The following is a 14,815-nucleotide window of genomic DNA, read 5'->3' on the forward strand; positions in this document are numbered from 1 at the left end:
ATTTCAAACATGTACACTTTCGACAGTTTCTTTCTGGTGACTTATTACAGTGTGGGTAATTTAAATAATAAAAGATCATTAAAAAAAAATTGTTGTGAATGAATATAGATGAATGTAGGATATAACTGCATATGACCTTATTGATTCGTAAGAAGATATACTTAATAATTCACAAGCAGTGCTGGTTGTTTGGTAAATAGTTTCTTTTTATTGTTCATAATCATTTTGCATACATTATTATCACTCAAATGTTGGTGAAATTGCTGGATCCAGCACCGATCTCGTACGTCGGACGTGTTCTCGCTCTGTACCGCGCTGATCCGTCCAGCTTCGGGCCATCAGATGAGTCGGACATCCAAAAAAATATCACAGTCCGTAACATGCGAGCAACTTGCACCAGACCACCAGGAATCAGACACAGGAGTCTCTTTAAAAGAACTGAAAAATACACCGAGCTCTCAGATCCCAGCTGCTTTGTGCAGATTAGATCTAGTCTCAGACTCAAAATGGTGTTGGATACGGATTATTAGTTTAGCCTGATCTACCCTGCTTAATATTTAGCCCGATTCGCTGAGTTTCTTAGAAGGTTTTTGAATCTGAAGCTCAAGCTGAAAAGCTCAGTCGTGTCTTAAAGATGCAGTTTGTAATCTTTAGCGCCGTCTGCTGACTGCGGGGTGAATTACAGCTACAAAAGTAAAATATCTCCCTCCTAATTCTCCCCCGTCCAATGACACTACATAAACCTCGTGAGTTGAATTTCAAGGCATTCATGTATGTTTATACGTCTGTAATAGCGAAGGTGCGAACATCAGCATGTGCACTAGGGGGCAGTGTCGCGTGAATCCAAGCAAAATCGACAGGAAACAAAAAAACTAAAAAGAGAGACGATATTTCTGTTTCTGCGTTAAAACAATCTGCGATAAACAAGCATTTGAGATGGATTTGTGACGATATTACTCCAAGATACTTGACGAAACTCTCAGAAGAAGGGTCACGATGTCTTGTTTCCGGGTACGCAACCGTACCCACCTCGAGCGATCGGCGTTTACCTGATGTCTGTTTGACACACAGCACCATAGATACACTTTTAGATACATTATTAGGATTTTGTTGTGCATGTCAGCTTGTCACTGTGCCCCTGTGTGCTATGATTACCCATAAACCCTCTCTCTGCACGCTGTCACACAAAAATGCTGCTTTACGAGCTTTAAAGAAAAGCAGCAGTGCTGAGAAGCTACAGTATGCTTCAGCTGTGGAGGAGCTGGGTTCATTTCCGGGCCAGAAATACGGAAAATAAAAGCCTGATTCAAACAAACTATCCAAATTCGTTACGTGGTCAAAGTGTGATCGTAATTTCTTTTTGTTTTTTGTTGTTTTTTGTTTGTTGTAAGTATATTATTATTATTATTATTATTATTATTATTAATAATATTAATAATAATACAGGTCAAAAAGGACTTTTAAAAAGTGACAAACCGCACCTTTAAGCCACCTGAGTTCAACTTTGGCATCATTTCAACGGTTTGATTTTGTACAAATGAAAATATAAAGTCTTTATTGTGAGGTAAACTGATACAGCGAATAAGGAGGGGGAAAAAAAAGCAAAATATTAAAGAGACGCAAATTGTTCTTGTAGCTGAGTGCGAAAATTTCCTTCGTTGTCACAAGCAACAAAAAGGTCAAACAGTGTTGTTTAAAATATTAATAGTGAAAGACACACAATAATATTATTTAAAAGGTTTGCACCCCCCCTCTCTGAAGGTGAGGTAAATATTCATCTCTAATAACTATACACAGTATATGAAGACACACGGACAGTTCAATTCTTCGATCTGATTGGCCGGAAGGTTTGAGTTAGCTTTGTCGAACAGGAACGGGCTCAGAAAGTAGTTCCGGCTGTAACGCGAATAAATGAATATAAATTTGAAATAAATGTGCTGTTTAAGAAAGAAAACGTAATAATTGTTGTGGTGAAGATTTTTGTTTTTGTTAGAAGACTTTTATTTAACGTTTATTATGGAAAGACTCTTGCTATAACGTAAGCGATAACAGGAACTAACTCGTCTCGTGGACTTTCCACAACATTATATGTGACTCTAGGAGCAGTGGTGGCTCAGTGCTTAAGGTGTTGGTCTATTACTCAGAAGGTCATGAGTTCAAACCCCAGCACCACCCAGCTAACACTGCTGGGCCCTTAACCCTCAATGGCTCAGATGTATGAATGATGTAAATGTAAGTCACTCTGGTTGAGGGCAAATCAAGCTGAGTTAACCACCAGTACACCATTGAAAGATTTAAATGAATTGACAAAAAAGTGTATATATATTGCACAGAAAAAATCTTTGTAGAGCAGTACATTTCATATATTAATATATATATAAAAAAGTTGATATTATATATATGACCAGTTTGATGTTGAATGATGAAGTAGAAATGCTTTTGTGTGTGGTGAGTGAATATGAAGCCTAACAGGAGGGTTTTTTTTGTTTTTTTTTTCAAATTTCAGTCAATTAATTCTGTTAATATGAATAAATAACATTGAATAAGTTAATAATCTTACTTTAATCTTGAGAATTTAGTTTGTGTGTTAATGTTAATTAGAGTAATGTGTGTTCTGTTTACGAGACCAGTTACCGTGAAACAACTTGTTGAAATGGAGAGAATAAAGATTTTATTTGCATTTCTTTCAGAATTGTGGAATTAATTATTATTCTTTTAAAAGAAGGTATAGAAGGCAGAACTCTCGGTATCGGTTATCGGTATCGGCCGATATCACTCCGAATAATCGGTTATCGGTATCGGCTGAGAAATTTAATATCGGTGCATCTCTAGTTGTAACTCTCGCACATGTAATATACAAATGTCTTCAAATCAAGTTTGGGGCAAAACTTCTTTCTTTTCGAACAATTGTTGTTTTGTTGTTGTTGTTGTTGTGTTGTACTGCTTCATACACGAGGTACCTACATGTCATTATTTTTTAAATTCTAAGGATGTAGCTAAATCCTGAGCTTAGTATTATAAGGGTCTATCTGGGTGAAGAATAATACCGGAGTCACGACATATAAAATAGAGGTGCATAGGGGATGCAAACTTTTGCACTCAACTAAAAAAAAAAATACAAAAATACAGCAAGACGTACATCGGTTCATCCAATTTCATGTTTCACAGTTTGATAACAGCATTGCACGGATTTCCTTCAGATTTAGGATTTTTGCTGCGTGACAGCGTTTAATTTCTTGAGTGATGATCTTTGCCTGATTATCATCATCTACGCCTGACAGAAATACAAACTCCGGCGTGAGACGCGCTCCGTTTCGTAGTCTGAGACTAGACCTAATCTGCGTGGAAAATTGTTCCTCCGTCCCGTGAGCCACGGCTGCTCGCGACAGTCACGTGACCTGTGAATCTCCGCGAACGCCCACGGGGGAGTTTTTCCTCCCGTCGAAAGTCACAGTAGTGTTAGTGTATTACACTGCTACACTGAGACAGAAGCCCGGATGGTCTTCCAGGATCCCTACAGGAAGCTGTCGAAAGGGTCAGTCGAGCTCTCGCTAGTTTTCACAGCTTTTGGTTCCAGCCACGCTCTCGGCCACGGTTCAAGTTTTTCGCGTTGTGTTCTTCGACAGAGACGGATTTTAGGTGGTGTGCTTGTCCTCACGAGTATAAAAATAGGCATTTCCGAAACAAAGTTATTTGCTGCTCTTAGACAGATGTGATACATCCAGAAATAGCATCCGGTGAATGTGGGTTTCATTGAGATTTTGGAGACGAACAGAACACTGAGCTGACACCTTGTTCTCGGCTGCTGGATAGATAGATAGAGAGAGAGAGAGAGAGAGAGAGAGAGAGAAAGAGAGAGAGAGAGAGATGCACTTTGCTATTAAAGGAATAGTTTGGTAAGACATCAAACTGGCAACATTTTTAAACCAAACCAGTTACACCAAAATTAACCAATCATTCAAGATGTATGCGGTCTGATCTTGCTTTTTTCAGTTTTGCACTGTTAGCTACGAGGCTAACATAGCTAATACGTAACCTTTTATTCACACTAACAAGTGTGTTCCACCACAGCTGGAGCTCTGAAGCCCGCAACGCTACCCGCTCAGGGTTATTCAAGTTTTTAAAAATATTGCTAGTTTATTTGATTTTTATTTCGTTTCAGTTATATTTTAATGGCGCATAAATAGATTTGATTGCGTTTTTTTATCTTTCGAAAATCTTTACGTTTGTACTTAGTTTTTGGTATCGTTTCAGTTTTTAATATCACGGTGATCATACTAAAAAAAAAAAAAAAAACGTTAAATTGGGCGTATTGTACGTATTAAAATTCGCGATTAGCGCTCCACGGCTACGAGATCGTTGCTCTGCCATCTACTGGTCATTTACGATTCGCGAACACTGATGGATCCACGCCGTTCCACCTCTGTTCTTAAGTCAGACCGACCAACATTTAAAATACGAAAGACCAAAGTTCTATTCTCCGAAATTCTATTTAGTTTTCGTTCTTACTGCAGGTGCACGTTATAGTTGCAGTTTTCGTTTATTTGGAAACTCACATTTTTATTATTGTTTCAGGTTTTTTTTTTTACCCACTGATCCTCCTAAGCGATTTATTAACATTCCAGAAATGTTACTTGTTCTCAAATGTAATCTCAAAGTAGAACCATATAATCGTTCGTATAACATCCGGCGTCCCTGTAGAAACCCACCTTCGGGTCTTTGGGTCTATGGGGCGGAATGATACCAAGGTGTGCTGAATAGAGAAAATTCGGCTTGCGGACCTCCAAGATGGCCGCCTCCGGAACGTTACGGTGTTCGGATGCAGCTCGAGGGTTAACAGTTTTGATGAGATTTTGCACGAGGTAAGACTTCCTGGGATTACGCATGAGAGACAGTGCCAAACTAAAAGAAGTAAATATCAGACACCAGTTGAGAAGGAAGTAGAGTGAATTCGATTTGTCACCAAATTATCCCTTTAAGAACATCTTGAGAGTTTGAGAATGATGCAGCAGTAATAGCAGCGGTCTAATATCTAGGAAATAAGCACAGTTTCAGGTTGAGGTCCCGTTTAAATATAAGGAGGGGCGTTTAGTTGCTATCGTATCCCGCTTTTAGACTACGCCGTCGTACATTCTGGCCATAATCTAACGATTAAATGTGTTTTTAGTTTTGTTCTAAAGAGCAAAATAAAATTCGTATAATAGTCAGTCAGCATTGAAGTGCATAAGAAGTGCAAGTGTAGCTTTGGATGCATTTGTTTGGGGTGGGGTGGGGTGGGGTGGGGGAGAGAAAGAAGAAAATTATTTGGTGATATCATTTGGCTCCCTGGAGAGAATAGCTCGGAAGGGGCGCCTTCAGAAGAATGATGTGTCTAACCTAAAATATTATATTTACTCCTCCAGTGTGTAAATTTATATGTTAGCTCTGGATGGGGTGGGTGGGGTCAGGGGTCGGTCCCCTATTGACTGCTGGATGGGAGAAAAAAAAAAAAAAAAAAAAAAAGTCTAACACCTGCTGGTTTGAGGAATTACTCAGTCTTATACAGTCTCGTATAGACAGGAAGAGCAGGACGTCCATTGGGAAGCACTATTCTGGCACAGTATTATTTTGCGCCATGGAGGTTGTGTGACACTGCTCTCCTGATGAGTGTGTGAGGAGGGGTTTTCTGGACAGCCCCGCCTTTTATACTGAGAAAAAGAGAACTTTGAGGTACAAAGTAAAAAGCTGTACGCCATTTCAGCTGCGTCACCCCGTCGTCAGGATGCGGAAGACGCGTTACCGAGACGCCGTAAGGCTTTACAGTAAGATGCACGTCGGCCATATGATGGCGAAGGGTCTCTGCGCTCCGAGGGGCTCTAGCTGCTCTCTGATGACGTAGGGGGCGCCGTGGAGGAAGAGCGCCGTCGAGATATAGACTGCGAGCGCTCGTACGGCTGCAGTTGCACCTCCAGGAGGTCACGCTGCTGCTGGCTGATCAGCTGGCTGATGAGGCCCGGAAGAGCCTGCAGGTTACTCAGCAACGTCTCCAGCTTGGTCTCAAGCTCGGCAATGCGCTTCTCCGTGTCCTCGCCGCGTTCGTTCAGGTCCGAGATCAGGTCGTACATGATGTTCTGAGTCTGAGGTCACGGGGAGAGCAGGAAGAAGAAGAGGAGACAGAAGCACGAGTCAGTTAGCGGTCCGTGATTGTTTAAAACAGAACATCATTTCGACTCACAGCGCAAAAGGAAACTATTTCTGACGGCTGACTGCACGAATTCACGAATCTCACAAACCTCGTCTTGTCTTGAAATCGAAACCCCGGAATAAAATCGTTCGGACGTAGCTGTGCTGCCTGTGCGTTTCATAAACAGGGGCGGGGATTCGGTTCAATTTCATTAGCCAATCACGAACGTAAGGACAATTCACACGACGCATGTTTATCCCCCCCCCCCCCCCCCCCCCAACTTATGTGAAGCATAAACTTCATACACATGCGTTTAAAAATCCCGCTTCATTTTTCTACATGCTGTGACACTTATTCAATCGAATTATTGATGTATATATTAAATAAAGCTATTTATTATATCAAATTTTAAAATAATAATCTACAAAGAAGGACCGATGTTCGGTAACTGTCTCACATTTTGACTGATCTGGGTTTATGTGGTTATTTTGACAGTAATGTACATTTGGGAATTGTTATCTTGATTTACAAAAAATGAAATCAATAAGCATGCGCAACACGTCAATCGTCTTGTAAAACTGCCACCTCCTTTTGCAATGTCTATTACGTCGGCCATTTTTCTATTCCGTCCTAGATGCGTTTGGATTTCTCGAAAGAAGCGCAAACGTCTGCGAACAAAGCGAGACGATTTCAAGCGTCCGATCAGTAAACACGTGGAGCCGGTCACCTAGATCTTTTCTGCTCATGCGTCACAATGCAGCGTCACACGCTTGGAAGAAAGAGAGTGATCCGCCTTCTGCCGCATACACGACCTCACAGATTCGCTAGCGTCGCTGTGATTGACAGGAGAGTGAGAGTATAGCCAGATAGCATGGTGAATTTTACTCTCCTGGCTCTTGGTCATGGATCGCCGGGATTCGAACTCTGAACGTTCTAGAGCCAAGATATTTTCACCCGAGATCACTTTCAGTCAGCTAACTGATCCCTTTAATTAGCTGTCTTCTCTTTCCAGCAGTATGAGTCAAACTACTATTTTGTGTAATTAAAACCTACTTAACGTGAGCCACATTATGCTGTGGATGCCATATTGAAGCACCTGATTGGCTGACTGGATTTAACGGTTGGCCCCAGTCAGGCCTGTCACTTGGCAAAACCAGGACATTTTTCAGCCCACTTTTCTGCAGCTTTAATGGAGTTTCAGTGAGAAACGCTCTGCTACACATCCTGCCTGCTCGTTCGATCACCTCGCACTGCAGTGGAGTCTGATCAGTCGATTACTCCTCGCCCATCAAATAATCACAGAGACGTGACGAAGCCTGATCTACGCATCCAAGATCTTTCTCTAGAGTCTCTCTAATCACTTCCAAATCCGACCAGGATGCAGATTTCGCTGCAGCTGGGATTTGCAACACTAGCGCAACCTCCATGCAACATTCGCCACATTCTTCTCATTTGTGGAAGGATGGAGACGGCGTTCAGTCAGAAGATTCCCTGAGGTCTTTAACGTCACGGACCATCAATCATGACAGCATAACCGCTGCCTAAGAAAGCAGAGGACTCTCGCAGGGTTTTTTGTTACTTACCTTATACATTTAGTTGCATTCAGAGCATTTTTGGCTTTAAGAACTAAATTAAACTGCACCGATTACAAAAAGGAGGAGGAGGAGGAGGAGGATGCTCGGCTCATCAGGGAGGCTTTTATTGCAGAAAGCTGACTAAAGGAGTCTGAAGTTGTGCAGCTGCCAGAGTTATTTTAAGCTTCATTATACAAGGCTTCTGCCGGTGGCAGCGTCACCCGTCAGGATTAATGCTACGTCGCCCTCTGATGGAGAGAGGCAACCGTGGCAGCAAGAAAAAGATGGCGTGAACGAGTCTGAGTTCCGCCTCGCTGCCTCGCTCGCTCAATGTCACCCTCTTACATTTCTCCTGGACGCGTGGCACGAGAAAGGAGACGACAGGGTAACATTAGCTAATGACTCACACGGCATAGAGGCTGGACACGACTAACTGGGACGTGACCGATGGGGTCGACTGAATGTCAGAGCTCAGAGAGAATGAGAGAGAGCGCGAGAAGGAGGGGGTCTGTGTTTGAGCTGATTCATCAGCTCTCCGAGCGTCTGCTTTCCCAGTTTGCCGTGTGATTTCTGCCGAGTCAGGCGGGCAGCGTGCCTGCTACTCTGAGAGTTGTGTCACATCATTTTGCTAAAAAAACAACAACAAAAAAAACGAACAAAAAAAAAAAAAAAACCCCACTTCCTAGCTGTGTTAGGATCACGTATCGGACAACGGAGAGACAAAACAATGAAAAAGGTACGCGACTGGACAAAACAAGAGAGAAAGGACGTAAAAACCTCAAACAAGACACTAAAACACTAACCACACCAAGAGCGAGACTCAAGACATAAAGAGCTGTTCATTTGACACCTGTAGACTCACACATCTTTCGTTATCAAGCTAAAAGTCTCTACAGCATGCAGGAGAAACACCGACTCATAGATCATCTCACATCAACTGAATCATTGGAGAAAGGTGTAGCAGGAAGGGAAGGCGGGGTTTGTGGTCACTCTTACCTTTGCGAGGTCCACTAGAGAGTTCGCTTGGTCATTCAGCTTCCGTTGCTCCATTTTAACACTTCTTAATCTGAGCCCAATACAGGCAAGTGGTCAGTGATCAGGTTAAAAGAAAATTACTTTCACAGTCTTTAGGATGTCCACTGGCAAGGCATGTACATTAATCTGAAGGCAGAAGCAGTCCAGGGACATGCACAGGAGGAAATGGAAGGAAGATGCAAGGCTTGCAGGGAGGAAGGGGGCGGAGCATGGGCGGCCTGAGAGCATGCAAGTGTCCAATTTTGAATCCACTGCAGCGGATCTTACCCATAAACCCTAATCTGGGAGGCGGCCTGGGGACTGTCCTGTAGTATTCGTGATCATGGTCACCGAGGGCAGGTGATAAGATGACCACGAAAATAAATAAATAAATAAAAACTCCTCCACCAACAGGTTTGTTTATTTTCACCCCCCCCACACACACCTTAAATGAAAAATCAATTCTGAATTAACAAGCAATCTCCAGAGGCGTACAAGATTTATTTTAGAATGAAATTCTGAATGGATCTTTCGAGTTTAAACGTTTTTCCTTGAGATGTTTGGTTTTCTAAATTACCCACAATGTAAGGTTTTAGTCCTTTAGTCTCCCCCCCCCGCCACTTTAGTCCTTTAGTCTGCCAAGCTCTCTCGCTTCCTCACCTGTACCTGCTGCTCTATCGGATCAGCTTCCGAAGCTTCAACTTTCACGCTAATCCTGCCATCGATGCACTCGTGCTGGTCATCTCGTAGAGCGCACTAGCGTTGTACAGCTGCATTGCATTCTAAGACTTGGAGCCCGATGCTTGCACAAACGTCTCCACTACTTCCAAGTTTCATTTCTTAGTAATATGACGGCGAACGGTGCTGATAAATGGTGCGTGAGAAAGAAAAAAATAATAAAAATCTCTTGCTGTTTTCATGACTAATCCACTTTGTCCCAAACCGCATCTCATTCACTACATAGGTCTGGTGTCCCCTTTAAATCTTTCAATCGGTATCTGTTCCTATTAGAGATATTAGTTTACGCAATGCACCCTAAACACGTACGAATACAGATACGAATAGGAGGTGCACTATTTGATTGTTTTCTAGAAAGGTGCTGTCACGGGATCAGGGTGACTGGGGTGCTCAGGGAAGCTTAAAGTAGGTTACAAGTTTATATTATGGGAACTAGAAGCAATGAAATTTATTTATTTTTTTTAAATAGTGAAAAATGTGTAAGCGAGATTTAAAACTAGTTGAGTGATGGAGAACTGTCAGAGTCAGAATTCACACACCATGCTGACAGTGCTGACATTTCTACCTCTGGGTCCCCCCCGCAGTGTTTACGGTTTAGGCCACGCCCACTTCGAAGATAAACCTGAATACAGGTATAGATATGACTATTTGGAGCTCTAAACAGATTAGTTAGATTAACAGTTAGTGTTACACCTAATTCCGAACTATAGCTAAATTCAGCTCATGAATGCTCTAGATAGTGTTCGCCCATTAAATATTAAAACAGTGCACTTCATAGTAGAGGTCGACCGATCAGCACCGATAACCGATTGCTGGAGCTATCGGTTGTCGGCAAAAATCCACACCGATAGTTTTTCTCGGTTGCGTCCGTTGCGTGAGCGGCTGAGAAGAGTCATTATGCTGTACAAGAGCGGCCTCCAGAGGTGAAATAAAAACCATCACTGACAAAATTTGTCGTGTTATTTGAAGTGTTTTTTTTATTCATTTTGGATGTCTCTACTGTTCTTTGTTATTTGGAGTGTTACGTTTTGGTTTGGATGAATATCTTTTATTTCCTTTTATATTTATTAATAGTTAATATATATTATTATTTATATATTTATTTAATAAAAAAAAAAGTACAGTACATTTTCATGGTGCAGTCAGTATTGTTTATTTTTGTAACAAAGTTCAGCAATATTTTACTTTGAGTGCTATGTTTTCATTCAGTATCAACTGTAAAAACTATATGTGATTAATCTGTTATGGGCAGGCATTGCCCGACTTAATTTTCCGTAATTGTTTTTTCGGTATCGGTAAAATCGGTCGACCCATAATGAATGCCGTGTAGTTTTGGTCCAAGCCCTAGAACACAGATTCTGCCTTCACAGTGATCACACTGCAGAGGCTGGATAATCCGAGGCAAAAACTGAGACATCTGATCAATACGACCCTTGAATCTGGCACCAAAAAAAAAAACCCCCCAAAAAACCCCCAAGAAACAATGAATTAATTTCTACAAAACCTTTTAGGTAGCTTATACATAGCTTGTTTTTTTTTTTTCTTTGCTAAACCAACCCACTCAACCTGATCTATACAGCTTCCATTAATTATTCAAATCTTCCATTTAATTACATTTCCTCTGAGCTCCTTATCGTAACTAAAGCAAGTGCAGTCCCCTTTCATCCTCAAGGGCATGGAAAGCAGAAAAGCGAGCAGGGGGCTGTAATGCACTTTGAGTTATGTGCTAGCGTTTGCCAGGCACTTGGCTGCTTAAGTGGCCTTTACACCACTTGGGGGGGGGGGGGGGGGGGGGGCTGTTGAAGGGCTGGAACACATCTACACATTTTGTGTTTTTATTTTGAAGGCGAGTTCGGGGATTGATTTTTCAGAAGAGATTTGCTCCAAATGTTCTAATTAGTGTGTGTGTGTGAATTTGATGACACAGATCAGAGAGAGCTTGGGGGAAATAGAGGGTGGACTGGCCCAGATGGAGCAATTTCAGAGAAACCCTGATCTGTAATTACGGGAAGTGCCAGTAGTGGTCGCCAACATCACCACACTGCAACAAAAAAAAAACCAGAACAATTGTGGAAGCTTCTTGGACAGGGGAGACTAATCGGGTTTCTGATCTAATGTGCCATAAAATTGGGCTGTCACCTTCTACTCCAACACCAGACATTTGAATTAGAATAAGAGAAAATGTCAAATTTATAGCAAATATCTTGGTACTTGAGTGATGCAAATAATAGTTATACCTTGTAGTAAAACAACAGCAAATTGCACTATGGAAAAAAGATGATTCTGGTCATCCAACATGGCTGTCGCTATAGAGTTTTATTCTATTAATTTTGATCGAGTACAGTCTAACTCTAATTCTGTGTCCTAAACCACATCGGCAAGTCTGAGTGACATCACGTTAGCTACCTTAGCCTCGCTGCTTAAGAGCAAAACTAAACAAGCAAATTTTGGACAGCAAACATCTCAGAGGTTTGCTTATGATTGACTATATTTGTCATAAGTTGTGTACGTTTGATTTTTTTTTCTTGTCTTCTTAACATCCCTTTAATCCTGTTTATTATTATTATTATTATTATTATTAATATTAATAATAATAATAATAATAATAATAATAATAATACTTTAGATTTATATAGTGCTTTACACTGTATGGGGGGTGGGATCCCTTCACCCACCACCAGTGTGTAGCATCCGCCTGGATGATGCGACGGCAGCCATAGCATGCCAGAACGCCCACCACACACCAGCTATTAGTGGAGAGGAGAAGGTGACGTAGCCAATTCAGGGATGGAGATTATTAGGGGGACATGATAGATAAGGGCCAATGGGGGAATTTTGCCAGGACACCAGTGTTATACCCTTACTCTTTACGAGAAGTGTCCTGGGATTTTTAATGACCACAGAGAGTCAGGATCTCGGTTTAACGTCTCATCCGAAAGACGGGAGAGACGAGAGTGGCGGCCATTTTGAACTTCGTGTGTCTGTGAGAAGAACAGCTCTCCCGAGTCATTTCAAACCTGAATCAGAGAGAAAGGGCTCTCATAAACCATTAGGTATGTTCTGGAGTTACTGACCACCTACAAGGTTTACGTCCGGATTTAATAGGTGTTGGAGTTCAAGCGCCATTAATTTTGTGGTCTTATAGCATAAAACATTACTACATAGCGGTTCAGTAAATGGAAACGGTTAAATCAGGGGACAGCAATGCAGTGAGGATGCGCTCAAATGTGCTGCGTTCAAGTTTATTCGAGTTTATCCTGGTATCTAATTTACAGAGCTGCTCGAGTGAGCCGGTTCCTGCTGGCTGAGAGAGAAAGCTGCTCGTTTTGGCTCAAAAGCGGAATGATGTGGATTTAGGAAAGGGATGAGGACATGCAAGGGTATCTCTCAGGCAAATTCTGACCTTCAAATGCACGCGCACACACACACACACACACACACACACACACACACACACACACACACACGAACACACACGAACACACACGCAAACATTCTGAGTCACAGAGCCTCCAGTCCTCATTCCCTTCATCTGCAAGACTGGCCATAAACGTTACGCAGCCCTTCAATACGACATACAGTCCACAGCACTTCCTGTCCACACAGGAAGTTATGAAATTCCACAAGTCCAGGTCAGTATGGTGCCCTTCTCTTGGCTCTCGGGACACTCCGGGCCACCGAAGAGGAAAGTATGGAAGGAAAGTCAAAGGCAGATGGAGCTCCAGGTGCACACCTGGTTCCATGAGCCCAAAGATGAACCACTATAGTTTATTTTATTTTTTATTTATATATAATAAGGTTGCTAAATGCGTGTAATTAGACAGGAGAGAAAGTGCAGAGCTTTATAGCAGTCAACCTTTGGTTCATGGAAGCAAACCCGAGTTTTAATCAGCAGCTACCTGATTAAAGGATTTAGATCATCACACTCATGCAGCAATGGTAGGAAAAACACCCTCCGTCATTCATAATTGAAATTCATTTTGAAAAAGGTGCAAAAAAAAAAAACAAACAAAAAAAACAAGGTCAATAGTGTGATCTGTGGAGTGTGTTGGACTGGGAGGTGTTAACTGAATGGTTCGGTGGAAATCTAATCTACACAATCTAATTTTCTTCTTTAGTGCTGCACTCGAGTGTAATGGAAGTTTATCTCACCTAAGATCTTTTCTGTAAATACATATCAAATTTTGTATTTTTTTTTTTTTTTAAATGGCATTCTTTAAGCGACATAACCTCATTTTCAAATAAATGATGTGCGAAATAGCAGAGAGGAGTTATAAATAGAAGTATAAATCTATATCATCATCCGCATCAACTGAAGCTTTTTAGTAAGCTTTTGAGTTTGTTAGTGAGCACAGAGACGTGTAGAAAAAAAATGTGAAAAAGTCATTCGCTGCAGTGTCTACATTTCTGAAGTGAACTTTATAATGAAGGGAAAAAAAACCCAGAGTTCCTATTCAAAATCTCAAACTAAAGTGAAAATATCTTCAATATAATCGAATGTATCTAGTATTTCCTATTATATGATTACAGTAAACCTGATCTATGATTATTAAACCTAGATTCAAATAAATAAATAAATAAATAATGATAATTTAAAGCATGAAATAGTCTTGTTATATTGGCAAATCAAACTATTTCTAATTTTGAAGCATTTACTTCTAGAAAGAAGCAAAAATGATCTGCTAATAGAGTTAAGTAAATAGCAAGCTGAGTAGTATTATATTTGATTGACATAATCTCGTAATAAGACATATTAGATCAATTTGCCGGTATTCAAGATATTTTCACTCGCTAAGATCGTTTTTTTGCAGTGCAGACCACAAAAAAAACAAAAACAAAAAACCAGACATATATTTAGAGGTCAAATCAAAGATGATCACTGACCAAAAAAAAAAAAAAAAAAAAAAAGACCCCACTAACCCCATTTTCTCCCCAATTTGGTCGATTGGGTACTTCCTACCCACTAGCCACCTCTCCCTTCCTTAATCACAGCTATGACAGCTACAAATCAGGTATTGTGAAAGCTAACACATGCTTCATCTGAGACATGAAAAGCTTGAAAAGCTGGACATGCTACATTACAGGGTCGTTAAACAGTCAAAAAAAGAAAAAAAAAGCGCTATCTATCCTCTTCCGCATACACGAGCCAGTGTTGGAAACAACCACGATTGGCTAGCGTGGCTGTGATTGACAGGGGAAAGTAATGCAATCCCTCCCATCCAGAGACACAATTTTGCTCACTTGGACTCAGATGGCTGTGGCCTTGAAGGGATTTGAGCGCTTTTATGTTACTCAGGATCCCATTTTGTAGACTGATTCACTAAGC

At 41.2% G+C, this 14,815-nt stretch overlaps 1 protein-coding gene across 1 annotated transcript in view; it reads right to left on the reverse strand.

Moving 5' to 3' along the window:
* Positions 1-1,451: 1,451 nt before the first annotated feature.
* Positions 1,452-14,815, reverse strand: part of kcnn2 (potassium calcium-activated channel subfamily N member 2) — a 52,709-nt gene continuing 39,345 nt past the window's right edge. Inside the window, exons 8-9 of the mRNA XM_017488356.3 lie at positions 8,734-8,803; positions 1,452-6,116 (exon numbers count right to left, since the gene is read on the reverse strand). Of these exons, the coding sequence (XP_017343845.3) occupies positions 5,856-6,116; positions 8,734-8,803 (331 nt within the window). The 3' untranslated portion in view covers positions 1,452-5,855. The remainder of the gene's footprint in view (positions 6,117-8,733; positions 8,804-14,815) is intronic.

Source organism: Ictalurus punctatus, chromosome 16, assembly GCF_001660625.3.
Source record: "Ictalurus punctatus breed USDA103 chromosome 16, Coco_2.0, whole genome shotgun sequence".
In the NCBI taxonomy this organism is placed as follows: Eukaryota; Metazoa; Chordata; class Actinopteri; order Siluriformes; family Ictaluridae; genus Ictalurus; species Ictalurus punctatus.